General features: G+C 38.5%; 1 protein-coding gene across 1 annotated transcript in view; it reads left to right on the top strand.

Moving 5' to 3' along the window:
- Nucleotides 1-7880, top strand: part of LOC119867100 (ribose-phosphate pyrophosphokinase 1-like) — an 82322-nt gene extending 74442 nt beyond the window's left edge. Inside the window, exon 2 of the mRNA XM_038581723.1 lies at nucleotides 7712-7880. Coding sequence (XP_038437651.1) covers nucleotides 7712-7880 — 169 coding nt within the window. The remainder of the gene's footprint in view (nucleotides 1-7711) is intronic.
- The last annotated feature ends 9235 nt before the right edge of the window (nucleotides 7881-17115 follow it).

The following is a 17115-nucleotide window of genomic DNA, read 5'->3' as shown; positions in this document are numbered from 1 at the left end:
GAAAGAAATGTGTAAAATACATATATATATATATATACATATAGATATTAGTTAATATAAATTTTGTTATTCATAAAATGTTAAAAAAAGAAAAGAAAAAAGTCTTTAAATAATGGAAATGTTTAATATCATAGTGGTCAGGACAAAATTTCCAAAATTCCAAATGCTTGAAATTAATACTTCTCTGGCTTTTTACCTTGAAGTGATAGGTGGATTCACTCCATTCATTTTTGACAAGGTAGCTGTCAAGTCCCAATATACATAGTTGAACAGTTATTATGAAATAAAATAGTGTTCTATTAAAAAAAAAAAAGCAACTATTTCAACTCAATCACCCAAGTTGTTTTCCTTGAGACAATCTTTGTACTTGAGCATACATCAGAAACGCTTTCCGTATGCTTCCTATTTTACCATAAAGAATATTAAAAAGGTGCTTACTCAAGACTCAATATTCAAAAAATTTTACTGCTTCATCAAGTATATTTTTAAACCAAACTGAATTTTGTTGTTGTTGTTGTTGTTGTTTAGCTCTGTGAGTGTTGGTGAAGAATTCGATGATTTTTATTATGACTTAGTGCTGCCTTTTTGGTTCCTAGAGTGCCCGTACTTTTATATCCATACCAAAGTCAACATGACAAAAATGGCAAAGAACATCATAATACTGTGAAGAATATAGTGTTGAACTACCAGATTCCCAGTTGCCCAAGGCTTTACCTATTTCTTGATCGTCACTGACTCTCCTTGATCGTCACATGACTTCTATGTTGGATTGTGCAAGAGGGCTGAGTTGATATAACCCACTCTTTATCAAAAAGTTTTAATATTACAATTTGGTTTAGCTTTGTCTTGTATTCTTTTGTAAAATAGATTAAACAATACACTTCCAAAGCTTGAGTTAATTATTTGCCAAAAGCAATCTCTCCAGTCAATGATAGTCTTGGAAAGAGACGGTCTGAGATTAGAACAGAAGAGCAGTAAAGAGCTTATGGAAAACTTATACCTAGTTATACATTTTTCTCTCCTTCCATCAGATGCAGTTTCGTTTCATAAAGGGATTAGTACCCTAAAAGCTTTGGGTAAGATAAGCATCTCAGCTAGTATCTGTTTCCAAATGCCTGCATATCACATGCAATGTCAGATAGCTAGTGAGAGTCGCTGTAGCACAGTTGATTACACATGTACAGAAGTCTCTCATTCCTGGCAGTTTATTTTGGGAGAACCCTGGAAAGGTCATTCTTACATTTACTGAACCAGCCAATATACAGAGACAATTTTAATATTTGTCACCTGTCTCCTCATTCTTCATGTTGCTTCACCACTTCTGAGAACATGAGTGGCCATGAATCAGATTGAATTTAGGAGTCATCAAAGTGGCCACATAAACTATAGGTTCCTGGTATAATTCTACTGTATTCCATCATGTACAACAAATTGACAATCTACATCGTTTGCACCAATTTCCTATAAAACAGTATCTGGAACATTTCCTATATCTGAAATAAAATGCTTTCTGCAATTACTAGCAAATGTCTCTCCTGTTATGTGGCTATCGATATTTTGCTGCTTCCGTACACGTCAATACTTGGGTGGATGCCAGACAGAATAGAAAATTGAAAAGTGATTAGGCATATCTACAGAACTTCTGTGAATGAACCAGCTCTGTTCTCAATATTAGTCCTTTTCTCTCTCCTCACAGCTCTATGTTTAGCTGAAAAAGTACTTGAGACAAGCTCTGCAGCCACAAAGTAAGATCCTGCCCCAAGTTTGCTAGATCAGTTTAACATCTCCCACCAGTATCTGCATTGATTTTTTTGTTGTTGTTGATTACCATCTGATCACAGTTTACTAATACTAGGTTTAGCATGGAAACTTGAAATGTGACTGAAATAAAAGTGAAATTTCATCAAACTACCTAGTTCAATTTCATTAAAGGCCAAGACCTGTAACATGTTACTTTAATTCTCTGTAATTGTTTTCCCCAGGAATATAGTCATTGTATCCACCTCTTTTTCTCTTTAAATCTTTTAAAAGAGTTTTATTTATTTACTCATGAGAGACAGAGAGAGAGAGAGAGAGACAGAGAGAGAGAGAGGGGCAGAGACACAGACAGAGGGAGAAGCAGGCTCCATGCAGGGGGCCTTGATTCTGGGTCTCCAGGATCACACCCTGGGCTGAAGGCGGTGCTAAACCGCTGGGCGCCCCCGGGCTGCCCCATTGTATTCACCTCGTTGTAAGGTGGTTTTTGAGATTAAATATATTAAATGAGGATAGAGAAAATTATCTGTCCCTAGTAACAGTTTAAAAAATATTATTTTGTCATTATTATTATTATTTATACTAGTTTATATGTTCAATCTTCTCTTAGTTAATTTAGCAAATGTATTGCAGCATTCCTACATTTATACCTTAATTTTGCTTTTTGATTCATAATGATGAATCATGATGTACTAGTAGCAGGGTTATTTTCTTTATAAATTAGCTTCTAGATGTGTGCCTTTGGCTGCAAAGCCTGAGGCAAAAATTGCTCAAATGCATTTTCAAGAATCTAAAGTATAGAACTAAAAGCATCCTTCTCAAAAAATTGTAGAAGATAAAAAAATATAGCACAGCCGAAAATTATAGATCTCTTTCCAAGACTATCATTGGCTGAAGAGATTGCTTTTGGCAAATAATTAACTCAAGCTTTGGAGGTGTATTGTTTAATGTATTTTAAAGAAGAATACAAGACAAAGCCAAACCAAATAAAACCTTAACAACCATTCTTTGGATATATCAAGTTAGGGCTGTGAAATAAGAGTAATTGCTGGGCGGCGGATATACGATTTATTATTATTTTTTTAAATATGCAATTATAATTGAATAAGGATGAAATAAGATTGTAATAAAACGCTGGTAATTTTTGGAGTTTAAAGATAAAAGCTATCATCTCCCTCGTGTGTTGGACAGACATGTGTTTTTGGCAAACACCTTGAATTTTGCCCGGGCCCTATTACAGCCGTCCTTATCTACATTTCATACAGAGAAATAGAAAAGAAAGAAAAATCCCAGCCCATTGAGGCAGGAATAAATGCATTGTGCATCTGATATAGTTCATTCATTTCATTGAAAAAAATTCTGGCAACACACCAATATGCAGTGAAAAAATTTTCTTTCAGTGGTGAAATTAATTTCTATTAAAATTGCAAGACTCCACTAACAGACTGTCTTTTGTTAAGATGAATCACAAAAAAAAAAAAAAAAAATTAAGAAAAGTAATATGAGAGAATAGAGGAAATTGATATTAACAAAACAATGTATATCCTCTAGCAGTTTGTACTGTTATCTATGGGTGAGGTAATTTACACTACTTTGATGAGCTTGGGAAGGGAAAACTGGAATATTTAAAATATCAAAAAAAAAAAAAACAATTTACAGGTGAAAAGGTAATAAGAATTTGAGTGTTAAGAATGTACTTAAAGTACATATGCTGTCATATAAACCATGTATTATATATAATGTATATCTATTCTTTTCTTAATAAATTATATATTTAACTGAATATTGATCATTCCGTTATAATATGATCAGTTTCTGGAGAAAGTAATTTAATTTTATTATTGATTATAGATTGATGAAGACTATGAAACAGAATGAAATGATTTCACATGATCAGAAACAGGAGAAATTTCTTGCTAATGATAACCATTCTTAATGAAAATAATTGATTTTTGTAACACTACTAAAGCAGACTTTTCTTACATTATCATTAATCTGTGGAGAATTCTTTATATGACAAAATGCTAGGCATATCTCAAGAAAATGGGAAGCAGAGCTAGGATATAGTAGAATCCTTATCACAGGAGGAATAATGAGCAGATTAAAAAGACTTTCAGATAGTAAACAAAATCATACACACAAACATACACCTCCATAAGTAGAGACAATTCGGTTTCTCTTTATAAAGGTCAACGTCTTAATTTCTTAGTGATTTTTTTGTGTTTAAATTTTAATTGGTGACAAATTTTAAAAACTATCATTAAAAGTCCTAAAATTTTTATCTTTTACTTTCTCCTGAAACATGAGCAATGGCTTGATTAATTTATTCATTTGTAGGAAAATATTATCGAATTAAGAAAGCATTTTTTTTTAGGAAATCTACATAGTTAAAAATTTCTATGGGGACCCCTGGGTAGCTCAGTGGTTTAGTGCCACCTGTCCTCGCTCAGGGCGTGATCCTGGAGACCCGGGATGGAGTCCCAGATTCGAGTCCTCTGTCGGGCTACCTGCATGGAGACTGCTTCTCCCTCTGCCCGTATCTCTGCCTCTCTCTGTGTGTCTCTCATGAATAAATACATAAAATCTTTTAAAAAATTTCTAGCAAAGTTATTTTTGTATACTGTAGCTAAATAAGAGGTATTTACAAAATTTACTTAATAGAATATATAGCCTCTTATTTAAAGGCTATGAAATTTTTCCCACCTTTCTTAACTTCAAAAGGTAAAATATATAATTTTTCTTTTTTTTAAAAGATTTTATTTATTCATGAGAGACGCAGAGAGAGAGAGAGAGAACGAGGCAGAGACACAGGCAGAGGAAGAAGCAGGGTCCATGCAGGGAGCCTGATGTGGGACTCCATCCAGGGTCTTCAGGATTACACCCTGGGATGACGGCGGCGCTAAACCACTGAGCCACCAGGACTGCCCATAATTTTTCTTTATGCATATTTCACAGTGATGGAAATGTCTCAGGTAGGTTTATCTGAAAAAAGAGAGCTGTCAGAATATTTCTACATGAGTCAATTCCTTTCCTATATTCTACTATCACTCAAATATCAATTATCCAGAGTCAAATCATTCATTCTTTTCTACCTACATTTATTATGTTGCTTATTAAGTACTAGCAAGTATGCTTGGTTGAGGAGAAAAATTGACTGAGCTTTATCTATGCCTTCAAAACACATAGTTTAGAATAAGATTTTAGTGCCTTTTCTTGAGGTCCATACATTTTTTTTTCTGCCTTCTTTGCCATTCTTTTGTTTGACAATCCTCTCAGAAGACTACAGAAAGATGAGACTTCATGTGTCAGGATATGAAACACTCAAGCTCAACAGATGCTCTTTGTAAATGGGAATGGTATTTTCTGTTCATCTCTACTAAATGTGGAAGAAGAGTAAGTGGGTAAATAGAAGAGAAAGAACCTAGCTGCAAGAAATAAAAACAACTGGTTCTAGTTCAAAGCAAATGAGAAAACAACAACAAAGCAGCTATGGAGACAACAAATGCTAGGAAGGAAGGGAAGAGATGGCCCTTAACAATAAAATGCATGTGTCTATTTTCTGCAGCAAATTTTTTGAGTCATTTAGGTGTTAGATTATTTAGACTAATCTGAAGAGAATATTAAAAAAAAAAACAAACAGAAATGTCACTATACTTGCATGCTTCATATAAAATAAGATGAAACTGCCATGCTTTGTAATAGTAGAGGTAGAAAGCAGAATGAGGATTACAGTAGTTTGTAGTATTTTATGTAGTTTTTAATTTAAATATGTTAGTGGTACCTGGGTGGCTCAGTTGGTTGAGCATCTGCTTTCGGCTCAGGTCATGATCCTGGGGTCTCTGGGATCCAGCCGCTCCCTCTGTTTGTGCTCTCTTTATCAAATAAATAAGTAAAATCTTTTATAAAAAAGATTTTATCTATACATTTCTTTTTCTGTTGAATTGTATTTTATGATTTAATTTTTATCATTTGGTATTCTCAGTTTATCCTCTAGATTGACAACTGGATTATTATGTTCTATATTTCATTAAGCATCTAAATCTGCTTATTATGAAATGGTGATTGTAAATAACAAAATACTTTTTCAAATGTACTGACCTTGATATGATTGAATATCAATTCAACATTATATTGAATATTAATATAATATTTTATAACCTATTTTTAAAAGTTCTACACATTACAATTTAGCCAATGAAATTTATTAGCAAAAGATAGTGCTCTTAATTCTTCTTCACAGGTTTTGCTGAAAAGAGAACCAGTTCCACTAGTAAATTAAGAGGGAGATGAAATAGCAATGTGAATGAGGAAACTCTGACAATTCTCAGTCAGTGGGAACCAATTTTGTTACTTTTGGTAATGCTTTAAAAATATTCCACGTTATAAATAGACAATGTAACTGCTTTACGTGGATGTGGTAGATCCTTCTAGCTTCTCTGCAGGCCCCATTTTCTCCTCCAAGGCGCTCAGCCAAAGTGCATCTTCCAGTTTCTTTAGCATTTGAATGTGGCTTCTTGCCTAGTTCTTATCAAGAGAATGTGAGCCCTGTGACATGGATCACTTCTAAGTCAATGTTTTTGAGAAGTATGTTTGTTATGCTATGATCTTTACCCTCTTCTTCTGGCCAGATGATGATGTGGCCTTGGTGGCAGCAGAAATGAAGATGAAATTGCCAGATTCATGGATGTTTGAGTGGAGGAAAGCTGCCCACAAATCAGCTCCCTGTGTGCACTGTAAGCAGGAAGTTCACTGTCACTGTGCTCCAGTCAGTAAACAGAGGGTTTCATGGTGACAAGCGCTAAAATAATTCTAACGTGGTGAGGCTACAGGCTTATGTATTAACCATAAGTCTTTTTTAGGAATCAGCTTATTATCAAGAAATCAGTAAAACCAAACCACAGTCTAACTTTAATCTAATTCATATGTCCCAAAGTTTCTCTACTACATCATGAGGCAAGACCTTTGTGACATATATTAAATATATAAAATGACCTCTTTTTGTAGACCAAACAGGTTGAATACAATAGGCAACTGCATATGGCTCAAACTTGCATGCCTTTAATGTCATAGAAAGTACATTTTGATACCAATATAAAAATCAAGTATGAAATTTCAATGTCATTTTCTGGATTCTAGAATATAAAAAAGTACCAGTTGGGTTTTCAATCATTTTAATTCCTAACCCCCTAAAATAAGATTCCTTTCCCTTAATTCACTGTGAGTTCCAATTTTTTAAAAATCACTATTTAACTGTATAAAAAGTGTATTTATGAAATTTTGGCTTTTCTTTTTGAGAATAACATTTCCCAACCTCATAAATGTGGGAGGCCGAGAAAAATCAAGGCCATTCCACTTCAAGATTAGCATTAGCACAAGTACAGCCATCTTAGGCCCCTGTGAATAAGAGCTGAACTTTATAGGAAAAACTGCAGAATGTCCTCAATGTCCTCGCAGGGAATCCCATTTCAGAAAGACTACAGAGTGCAGAATTGCCCTCAGCAGAGAATCCCATATCAGAAAGACAACAGAGCCCACACCTGTGGTAGAAAGTCCCATATTAGAATGAGAACAGAGCTCAATGCCCTTGAAAGCCCCATATCAGAATGTAAACAGAACTTGAGAAATTCCTCCACCTCTTCTAAAAATCCCCTAGACCAGCCTATAAAAAAACCCAGCTGTAACCCACCTCGGGATCCAATCCCTGCTTTGCTGTGTCGGGTGCACTTGGACCCAAGCTCAAGCTTCCTAATAAACCCTCGTGGGATTGCATCGGTTTTGGCTCCTTGGTGGTTTCTTGGATTCGCAATCTTGGGCACAACATATGGCGGCTCGTCCGGGATCTGAGAGACCTTCAGGACCCCATCTGGAGGTTTTCATGCATGGTGAGTGCACTCAACTTTTTCCACCTTTTGCGCACATATTCTCTGAGAGCTCTAAACTATACTTTTACCTGTAGGAATTCCAATCTGTATTGGGTCGGCATTGGCTTAGGCGGACACGCTGGCGGGCTGTCGACCAGGGGTCTTGAGGAGACATCCCTTGCCCTTGCCTGGAGGATGGGGTCCTCATCTGCAAGGAGGATGGGAGTCCTCATTTGTAAGGAGGATGGAGGTCCCCATCTGTAAGGGGGATGGAGGTCCTCATCTATAAGGGGGACTGGGGTCCTCATCTGTAAGGAAGGGGGTCATTATCTGTAAGGAGGGCTGGCTGCCAGCCCTTCGGGTTACTTCTTGTCTTGTCTCTGCGGCCGCACGGGAACGTTTGTCTGTGTTACTATGTCCTTGTTAACTGTGCATTTGTCTGTATTACTGTGTCTTTGTTCATTGTCATAACTGTTTACATAAGGAGAAGGAAATTTCAAACTTACTGCATGTCAGAATGGCCAACCTTTGGCGTGGGATGGCCCCGAGAAGGAACTTTCCACCTACCTACTGTCTTACAGGTTAAGGCCGTGATCTTCAGGGACAAACCAGACGGCCACCCTGAGCAGGTGCCCAACATCCTGGTCTGGCAGGACATTATCGAGAATTCCCCTCCTTGGCTAAAACCACTTTTACCCCCCAAAGCGCACAACTCGGAAAAGGTAAGGAGAGACTCCGGGTCCACCGCCAGACTCTAGGGGCAGGTCTCCAGGCTGCCGCGCACAAGCCTACCAATCTGGCCGAGGTATGGTTATGGAAAACAGGGTAAGGATGAGAGTCCAGCAGCCTTCCTAGAGAGAATACTAGGAGAGAAGAGCTTGCAGGACTTATAGTAGCGGAAAGAGTCTAGCAACAAACCAAACTAAGTGACCAGCAGACCTGAAACCTGGCCAAGATCCTGCTGGCCACAACCATGGATGACCCATAGGAAAGACGGAGGCACCTCAAGAAGCTGGCTTCAGGGATAGGTAAGGAGGATGGCCCTGGTCCCCGTCAGGAGCGCCCTAAGCTGAACAAAAACCAATGTGCTTATTGCAAAGAAGAGGGCCACCGGGTGAAAGACTGTCTTAACAAAAGACCTAAGGCCCCTGCCAAGATCTTGGAGATGGAGGACCTGGACGACTAGGGGAGTCGGGGTTCAGCACCCCTCCCCAAGTCCAGGGTAACTCAGAGTGGAGGGGCAACCTGTTGAATTCCTAGTGGACACTGGGGCACAACATTCGGTTTTATTACAACCCCAAGGGAACTTGGCAAACAAGACTTCATGGGTGCAAGGGCCACAGGCACCAAACAGTGGTGTTCTTCATGGACTACCCGAAGAACTGTGGATCTCGGCATGGGCCCAGTATCCCATTCCTTCATGGTCATCCCTGAGTGTCCCTACCCGTTGTTAGGTCGGGATTTGCTCACCAAGATGGGGGCACAAATTTGTTTCCACCCCGAAGGGGCAAAAGTCCTAAACAAGGAGAGGCACCCTATTCAGGTACTTCTCCTGAGTTTAGAAGATGGATATTGTCTCCACCAAATGCCCTCAGCCCCAATGACTGACATTGACCGTTGGCTGCAGAATTTCCCCAAGCATGGGCAGAAACTGGAGGAATTGTGCTGGCCCAGCACCGACCGGCCATATACATAGAACTAAAGCCGGGGGCAGACCCTGTCAGGGTCTGCCAATACCCCATGCCTCTTATAGCATGTAGGGGAATCACACCCCACATACAGTGACTACTGGACTTGGGCATATTGAGGCCTTGCCAGTCGGCGTGGAGCACTCCCTTGCTGCCGGTTCGAAACCGCATTCTAACGATTACAGGCCAGTCCAGGACTTAAGGGAAGTCAACTGGTGAGTAGAGGATATGCACCCTACGGTCCCAAACCCATACACCCTCCTCTATTTAAAAGATGCCTTTTTCAGCCTGCCTTTAGCACCCAAGAGCCAAGACCTCTTCACCTTTGAATGGACGGACCCTGAGAAAGGCATCAATGGCCAGCTCACCTGGACTCGACTACCACAAGGATTCAAAAATTCACCGACCATCTTCGATGAGGCCTTACATGAAGACTTGGGTGAGTTCTGTTCTGAGCACCCTCATTTGATATCCTGTTGGCGGCAGAGGACCAGGACACATGCCTGCGAAGCACCAGGGACTTGCTCCAAACCGTAGCTAGCGGCTCTAGGATATTGGGCCTCAGATAGAAAAAAGCCCAGATCTGCAGAGCAGAGGTGAGCTACCTTGGGTACAAATTAAAGGATGGACAAATATGGTTGACGGATGCACAGAAGGAAACCGTCTAAAGTATCCCACAGCCACAAGCTGTCCGCTGGGATGTGTTGTGCCCAAGATCGCAAATCCGAGAAACCACCAAGGAGCCCACACAGATGCAAGCACACGAGGGTTTATTTACAAGCTCGAGCTTGGGTCCAAGTATACCCCACACAGCGGAGCAGGGACTTGGACCCCGAGGTGGGTTACAGCTGGGTTTTTTATAGGCTGGTCTAGGGGACCTCCAGAAGGGGTGGAGGAAATTCTCAAGTTCTGTTTACATTCTGATATGGGGCTTTCAAGGGCATTGAGCTCTGTTCTCATTCTAATATGGGGCTTTCTAGGGCGTTAAGCTGGAAGCTGTTTTCTTCCTGTAACTGAAGTAAGGTAAATTTCAGCTCTTCTTCCCAGGGGCCTGGGATGCTTGTATTTGTGCTAACGCTGAACTTAAAGTGGAATGGACTTGCTTTTTCTTGGCCTCCGCAGATGGACAGAGGCATTTCCCACCAAACATGAAACAGCACAGACCATGACCAAGAAACTGCTGGAAGACATCTCACCGAGGGATGGTTTTCCTATTAAGACTGGATCAGACAACGGCCCAGGATTCGTCTCTAAGGTAACACGGGGAGTGGCCCTAGTACTTGGGGCAGATTGGAAATGACATTGTGCACATAGGCCCCAGAGCTCAGGACAGGTAGAGAGGATGAGCAGAACATTAAAGGAGACCTTAACTAATTTAGCCCTGGAGACTGGTGGGGACTGGGTGACTCTCCTCCCCTTTGCCCTATATAGGGTGAGGAACTCCCCATATAAGATGGGACTGACTCCCTATGAGAGGATGTTCAGTCTTCCTCCACCTATTATCCCCAATTTAAAACTCGAGGTGCTTGCTGAATTTGATGATCACCAACTCCTTTTCTCCTTCCAAACGTTAAAACAAACCCATGAGCAGGTGTGGCCTAAGCTGAGGGCCCTCTATGAGACTGGGCCACCCCCAGGCCCCCATCGATACCGGCCAGGTGACTGGGTGTATGTGCAGAGATACCAACACCAGACACTTCAACCTCACTGGAAGGGACCCTACATCGTCATCCTGACCACTCCCAGGGGTCTCAAGGTCGACGAGATTACTCCCTGGGTCCACTACACCCACGTCCGGCCAGCTGACCCACACCCTGTTCTCAAGGACTTTGTTCCAGAATGGAAAGGCCAACCAGACAAGGACAATCCCCTAAAGCTAAGACTGTGCCGTTCTCACTTACCCCATTAATATTGCTTCCCTGTTAGCCATTTAAAAATGTGCACCCAATTCAGCCTTGCTTTTAAAGTAGTTTAAGGGTTAGGGATCCCTGAGTGGCGCAGCGGTTTAGCGCCTGCCTTTGGCCCAGGGCACGATCCTGGAGACCCGGGATCGAATCCCACGTCGGGCTCCCGGTGCATGGAGCCTGCTTCTCCCTCTGCCTTTGTCTCTGCCTCTCTCTCTCTCTGTGTGACTATCATAAATAAATAAAAATTAAAAAAAAAAAGTAGTTTAAGGGTTAAAAAGATGGGAGCATCTTAACTGTAGAGAGGCTTTTGCAAGCAAGGGGTGGGGGGGTTATGTGTTGCCCCAGATAAGGAGTGTTGCTTCTTTACTGACCACTCAGGAATAGTCCGGAAATCTATGGCAAAAGTCAGAAAAGGTTTGGCTAGACGTCAACGGGAGCGAGAACAGCACAAGGTTGGTTTGAATCATGATTTAATCATTCCCACTGGCTCACTCTGAGACCAACCTGGACCCATGATTGGGTCCTTCCTTAGGTTCCTCTGAGAGGGGGAAATGTGGAGGCCAAGAAAAATTAAGGCCATCCCACCTCAAGTTTAGGGTTAGCACAAGTCCAGCCATCCCAGGCCCCTGAGAATAAGAGCTGAAATTTACATTACTTCAGTTACAAAGAAAACAGCTTAATGTCCTAGAAAGCCCCATATTAGAGTAAGAAGAGCCCAAGCCAAGGGCAGGAAGCCCCTATTAGAATGAGAACAGAGCTCAATGCCCTTGAAAACCCCATATCAAAATGTAAACAGAACTTGAGAATTTCCTCCACCCCTTCTGAAAATCCCCTAGACCAGCCTATAAAAAACTAAGCTAAAGCCCATCTCGGGGTCCAAGTCCCTGCTCCGCTGTGTGGGGTATACTTGGACCCAAGCTCAAACTTGTAAATAAACCCTGGTGTGTTTGCATCGGTGTCGGCTCCTTGGTGGTTTCTTGGATTCGCAATCTTGGTCACAACACAAACATAACCTTTAACTTAAATAAAGGAAAGCTTTTAGTTGAAGATCTTTTTTTTTTTTTTTTTTTTTTTTTTAGTATCTAAGTAGATTGAGTCAACAATCTAGCCGTCCTGTATTCTCAGAAGAGAAGATGCTTCAGCTCCAGTAAAGGAGCTTTGGGTTTGATAGTTTTGTGAGCTGAAGTTAACTCTTCTTTCTTATTCCATCGTGTCTTGCTAAAGCACGCTCCTCGGCGGTCAGTCATTAACCTGATTCTTACACACCCTGAAGAATATTTCTTTACCTCCCCACCCCTCTTAACTTTCCAATTTCAAATCACTTTTGTTTACATTAATGTGCCTAGGAAGATACCTTTGTATATGGAATACTCTTTTTATTTACCATTCTATTTACTCTTCTCTCAATTTTGCAACTTCACCAGAAGTCAGGATATATTTGTAAACTGATTAATGACTTAAAGATCCTCCCTCATTTTTTTTTTTAGTCATTGTTGTCTCACATTACAAGGATTTTTATGCTTAAATACTTCAGAACCTAAAAATACATAATGTAATATCTATTTGAAATGTATACATTACATATATAGTTGTAATAGATAAATTTGATGCTAACAAATTTTCTTTTCAGCGATATTTAATTTTGTTATAAGACTTAATTCTTTCATTTTTTTTTTACAAAAAACATTGTTAGTATATAATAGTGATTAGATGTACTTTGACTCCTCATTCCTACAGGAGTGTTTCTGGACCCTTTATAATAACATTTGTTACAAACTGAGGGTCACTGGAGGGGAAGGGGTGTGGGCAGATGGAGTAACTGGGTGATGGACATTAAGGAGGGCATGTGATAAGTACAGTGTATTATGTAAGACTGATGAATCAGTGACCTCTGCCTCTGAAACCAATAATACATTTTATGTTAGTTAAATGAATTTAAATAAAATTTAAAAAATAATATTTGTTATAGACTATGACATTTAAAGCAAACATAATCTTCATAAGGACAAAATGGTATTTAACCTCCTTGAAGAAAAAAAATAAGGTATAGCTAATTCTTCCCTCAACCGCCTAACAGCTTATGGGTTAGAGTTATACACATACCAGAACTTGAATCTCAGGATTCCCACCTAGAAACCTGTGGCATGTTTACTTTGAAAATTGGGGATGATACTACCAACCTTTTTGACTTGGTATATGGAATAAATGAGATGAGTTGGTTTAAAATAAGAGCTAACATCATTAGGATATTCCAAGAAGAGTACTATCATTCAAAACCAGCTTTAGGAACACATCAGACTCAGTTTCACATTTTGGTTTGTTTTTGATGAATAGTCTCAATTGTCATATTGGCACTATGGCTGTTTTCCTTTTCCTATTAGGACAGAGCTCCTTCCTTTTATATTAGGGCATCCCACTGTGGCTAGGTCATTATTTAACCATGACAAAAGTTTGAAAATTATTAGCATGTGGGACTGGGGCTGCCACATTTTGCTTTAGCCATTACCAATGGTTTGTTGATGCTAATGTATGGCACCCCGTGGTGATTTTTTCCTCCCTTACTCTTTGACTTTCTCTTTTGTAACATTTCACATGAGGAGCTGCAATGATTAATATTTTATGCAGTTGTTTTTATGTGCAGCATGATAGTGCAGGTTCCATTTAACTCTCCAGTAGCTCTGCTGCCATTGAAAGGTAACTAATAGCTCGAGCTGGGCCGCTCATGGCTCTGGGAGGTCTCCTGTGAAAAAGAAACAGACAATATCTTGTCACATCATAAATTTATAAGGAGTTAATTAAAGGCTTTCCCTTGCATCTTAAACACATTCGAAGTCCCATATCACAAGGAATGATTCCTGTTTAATTACCAATGGCTTGTAAAAATTTGCTGCTCAAAGTGTATTTTAATGTCAGGCAGATTATTAGTACAAATGGAAAACTGTGCCTGGAAAATGTCCAAAGAATAAAACTTGCACCAAACTATGTGCATATTTTTAAATTTAATTATTTGTGTAGAGAGACATATAATTTATTATCAAAACTTTTGAAAACTGTTATCATGAGTATTTATGATTTTATTTATCACATTAAACTATAAAACTGAATATTCATTTCTTATGCTATTTGAATTTTCCCAACTAGTACACTCTATTAACTGTTTCTTGCTGTTTTAGACTATATATTTTTTAAAATAAATGCATGTTCAACAATTGCGCAGCTAGAGGATTTGATGGTCAATTTTTAGTCTTCCAAGGGATATTGCAGGAGCATGTGTTTTAATTCTGATGTGGGACATTGTCAATTATTACATATTTTATTGGGAATGGAACATGATAAAAATCAAATTCTAACAGGGTTCAGGAAAAAAAATGAGTTTAAAAAATCAGTTTAGATTAATCTGGAAGGAATTTACCCTGAAGGATTCTGATTATTTCTGTTGGATAACCTATTCAAGCTAATGTATAATGGATAATCCATTTAAGTGCTCTTATCAGAAGCCCTGAAGCTGTTTGTTGTAATCTCCATAGATTACAACTCTTCTGCTGAATAGTAAATAATCAGAATTATAATAGGTGACTATGAGATATGGTGAAATCATTAGGTGATATAAACAGTTTTTCCTAGCATCTGACCACTGATTATTCAGATGAATTTGTTTATTGAGAAGACCACTATTGGCAGATGATAATTTACATGGTAACACAAGAGCAAAATATACCCCTACATGCATTTTATTTTTATTGCTTAAAACATAAAGGTTTAGTAAGGGCAGATATAAAATCTGGAAAAATTCCAGTCTGTTATAAAAGAATTCTTAAAAAATAGATACAATTGTTAGGGGGTAATAAAACTGTCTTGTTTGTTTTATTTTTATTTTTTACGCCCTTAATCTTAAAGTAAAATATTTACCACTTCCTATTCAGTTAATATTAAGGTTAGGAAAGTAATTTTTTCTATAATTTAGGACCCTCTAAGGCTTTTACTAAGCAAAACATCTGCCTATATTTGGAGGTGACAAACCTAGAACAACTCCTATTTTAAGTACATTCAATTATATTTATGCATTTCTGTTCTCTCTCAATCTTCTTTGTGGTTCTGGTATAATCATGTGACTTAGGCCATCATGAATCCACACTAGATTGTTTATTGGAAGACCAATGCAAGAAGCAGATGATGTGTGAAAATTTTCTTCTGGGAATGCTAGGGGAGACAACTTTCAGAGACAACAATGTAAGGGGGCCAGGCATTAAGAGAGACATATGGCATCCACACTAAGGAAATTGATTAGTAGTGACTGAGGTGTAGGGTACTGATGTGGTTTGGACATTGATCTTGGACATAGACCTTGGTCTGTGCTTAAGTCTGTATCCCCCAGAGATTTGGTGAGCTACCAAATATTCTTTAAGAAGTGCATTTTTTTCTGAAATTGATCAGATTAGCCTGTGTTGATGACCAAGGAGTTTGTTTGTATGGAAATTAACATTATATCTAAAAGTTAGCATATTATAGTATAATATATTATAGGTTTTATGTACAGATCATCTTCCTTGAACATACACAATTGGTAGCTAACTAAAATTCTTTTATTACATTTTTCTAGTTTCAGAATTACTCTTTACAAAGCATCTTTGGTAAGGTTTTCGCAAATTGTACTACTGTACCTTAAGGATGGATTTACTATGACTGGCCAAGATTTAGTTTAATAAGACCAGTCTAGAGGTGCCCTGGAAGCAGAGGGAATGTGATGAACAGTGAAATTTTTGAATCAGGACAAATGAAGAGCCATTTTACTTCCTTTGCAATTTTGCTAAGAAATTCTTAATCACATCCCATATATGTTTCTCTTCTAGGATGCACTTACATGTTCTGCTAATTGTGTTTGTGCTTCTTTTATATAACCGTTACAACTCACTCTTATTGATACTGAATATGTATAAGATGAAATAATGTATGCCAACATATCCTAACCATTTATAATTTATAGCAATCTCATGAGATATGGATACTACAATTTGAAAGGAGGGGAACTCACAGTATTTAGTAATTTGTCAGGGTATGAGAGATGCACTGGGTGCATTAGATGTTGGCAAATTGAATTTAAATAAAATATTTTTTTTAAAAAAGGAAAAAAAGGGTGTGAGAGATGATAAATATTGCAGCCTAGATTCAAACCCAAGCTTGTTTGCCTCAAAATTCATGGTTTTTTCCACTATATCCTCTGCTGCAATGGGATACATTATGATTTTATTACTCAGTTTGGTTGCTAAAGGAGTTTTTCAAATCTACTAGTGATACATTCCTAAATATCTCTGGACTTTGTGTTCCCAAATGAGTACTTAAGAGACCCAATTCATCAAAATATTGGCTTAGGTATATAACATTTATAATAGTGTATGGAAAGTAATCCCATCCAGTAAAACATAGACTAAATACATTGACTACATCTGTACACCTACCCCTGCTGCTTGTCTTAGCTGAGCACTTTGTTTAGTTCTATTTCAGAAATAAGTGTTATGATTTATTTCTTGTGCATTTTAGTACTTGAAGAAGAATAAATTTATAACTCCAAAATTGATAGCCCAAGCTCTGAACTGTCTTCTGAATTGTAGATCCAAATCCTGATTGGAAAATTGTAGTGAACTTAATGATGAACACTCCAAACGATATATCTATATTCAAAACCCAGAACCTATTAGCATAAACTTTTGGAAAAAGAGGTTTTGTTGATGTAATTAAGGATCTGGAGATGGCATACATCTTGGATTATCAAAGTAGACCCTAAATCCAAGGACAAGTTTCTTCATAAGAGACACACATGAAAAAGAAGACCATGGGATGATGCAGGAAGACACTGAAGATATGAAGCCATGAGCCAAGGAATGCCTGGGACCACCAGAAGCTAAG

This window comes from Canis lupus, chromosome 31 (assembly GCF_011100685.1).
Source record: "Canis lupus familiaris isolate Mischka breed German Shepherd chromosome 31, alternate assembly UU_Cfam_GSD_1.0, whole genome shotgun sequence".
Lineage (NCBI taxonomy): Eukaryota > Metazoa > Chordata > Mammalia > Carnivora > Canidae > Canis > Canis lupus.
The sequence above is the reverse complement of the archived record's forward strand: the minus strand, read 5'-3'. Positions and strand labels throughout refer to the sequence as shown.